The 1,432-nt window shown below is 50.5% G+C and overlaps 1 protein-coding gene across 1 annotated transcript; it reads right to left on the reverse strand.

Moving 5' to 3' along the window:
* Window positions 1-254: 254 nt before the first annotated feature.
* LOC118158844 (olfactory receptor 14J1-like) lies at window positions 255-1,187 on the reverse strand. The gene has a single exon (XM_035313525.1). The coding sequence runs from the start codon at window positions 1,185-1,187 to the stop codon at window positions 255-257; it is 933 nt and encodes a 310-aa protein (XP_035169416.1).
* Between the last annotated feature and the right edge of the window lie 245 nt (window positions 1,188-1,432).

Genomic DNA, 1,432 nt, shown 5'->3' on the forward strand with positions numbered 1-1,432 from the left:
AGAAAACAGATAGGACTTGAGAACAGGGAAATTCTCCTGGATTCTTTCATTGTATTTAAGTACCCATGATGCCCGGTTATATAGCTACATGAGAAGATTACATCAAATTAAACATCACAATCAAGAGATTATGAGATAACTATAAAATATTGAAATAAATATCACACTTGTAAGAAAGTAATAATACAGAGAAAGGACACCAACAGATCGTCATAATATTTTTTGAGAGTTCTGTTAAGGTAATTGGCCCTTTATCAATGTTGGATAAGCATGTATCCAAAGACTTTCCTCAAGGCATCCTTGAGCTCCTGGTTCCTCATGCTGTAGATGAGGGGGTTTACTGATGGAGGCAACACCGAGTACAGAACTGCAACCACCAGGTCCAGGGATGGGGAAGAGATGGAGGAGGGCTTCAGGTACGCAAACGTGGCAGTGCTGACAAACAGGGAGACCACGGCCAGGTGCGGGAGGCACGTGGAAAAGGCTTTGTGCCGGCCCTGCTCAGAGGGCATCCGCAGCACAGCCCTGAAGACCTGCACATAGGACACCACAATGAAAATGAAACAACCGAAGGCTAAAGCACCAATAGGCACAAGAAGTGCAATTTCCCTGAGATAAGAGCTGGAGCAGGAGAGCTTGAGGATGTGGGGGATCTCACAGAAGAACTGATCCAAGGCATTGCCTTGGCAGAGGGGCAGGGAAACTGTATTGGCCGTGTGCAGGACAGCGTGGAGAAAGCCACTGCCCCAGGCAGCTGCTGCCATCTGGGCACAAGCTCTGCTGCCCAGGAGGCTCTCGTAGTGCAGGGGCTGGCAGATGGCAACGTAGCGGTCGTAGGCCATGACGGTGAGAATAGAATATTCTGCTGATATAAAGAACAGAAAGAAAAAGACCTGTGCAGCACACCCTTGATAGGAGATGGCCCTGGTGTCCCAGAGGGCATTGGCCATGGCTTTGGGGAGAGTGGTGGAGTTGCAGCCCAGGTCAAGGAGGGCGAGGTTGAGGAGGAAGAAGTACATGGGGGTGTGGAGGCGGTGGTTGCAAGCTATGGTGGTGAGGATGAGGCCGTTGCCCAGGAGGGCAGCCAGGTAGATGCCCAGGAAGAGCGCAAAGTGCAGGAGCTGCTGCTCCCGCGTGTCTGCAAATGCCAGCAGGAGGAATTCACTCACAGAGCTGATGTTGGACATTGAACACGGCTGTCTGTTGAAGAGGAAAAAGTAGAAAAAATTAGAACAGATTTTTTTGAGGAAGAACTATTGCCACCCTTGGAGTTCCCCCAGTCAAGCCTCTGTATGTGAAGATATTTTCTGCACCTCTCTCACTTGGGCTGTGGCTGGTGCTGTCTGAGAGTAGCACTGGGAGCAGGGGTAGCTGTGGGCTCCCAAGAGTTCCTTCCTGCTGTGCAGCAGGAGGGAAGCAGGAACATGAGGGA

This window comes from Oxyura jamaicensis, unplaced genomic scaffold, assembly GCF_011077185.1.
Source record: "Oxyura jamaicensis isolate SHBP4307 breed ruddy duck unplaced genomic scaffold, BPBGC_Ojam_1.0 oxyUn_random_OJ48435, whole genome shotgun sequence".
Taxonomy (NCBI): domain Eukaryota; kingdom Metazoa; phylum Chordata; class Aves; order Anseriformes; family Anatidae; genus Oxyura; species Oxyura jamaicensis.

Coding starts and splice junctions, on each gene's coding strand:
- LOC118158844 (XM_035313525.1), bottom strand. CDS start 1,187: ATGTCCAACATCAGCTCTGTGAGTGAATTCCTCCTGCTGGCATTTGCA.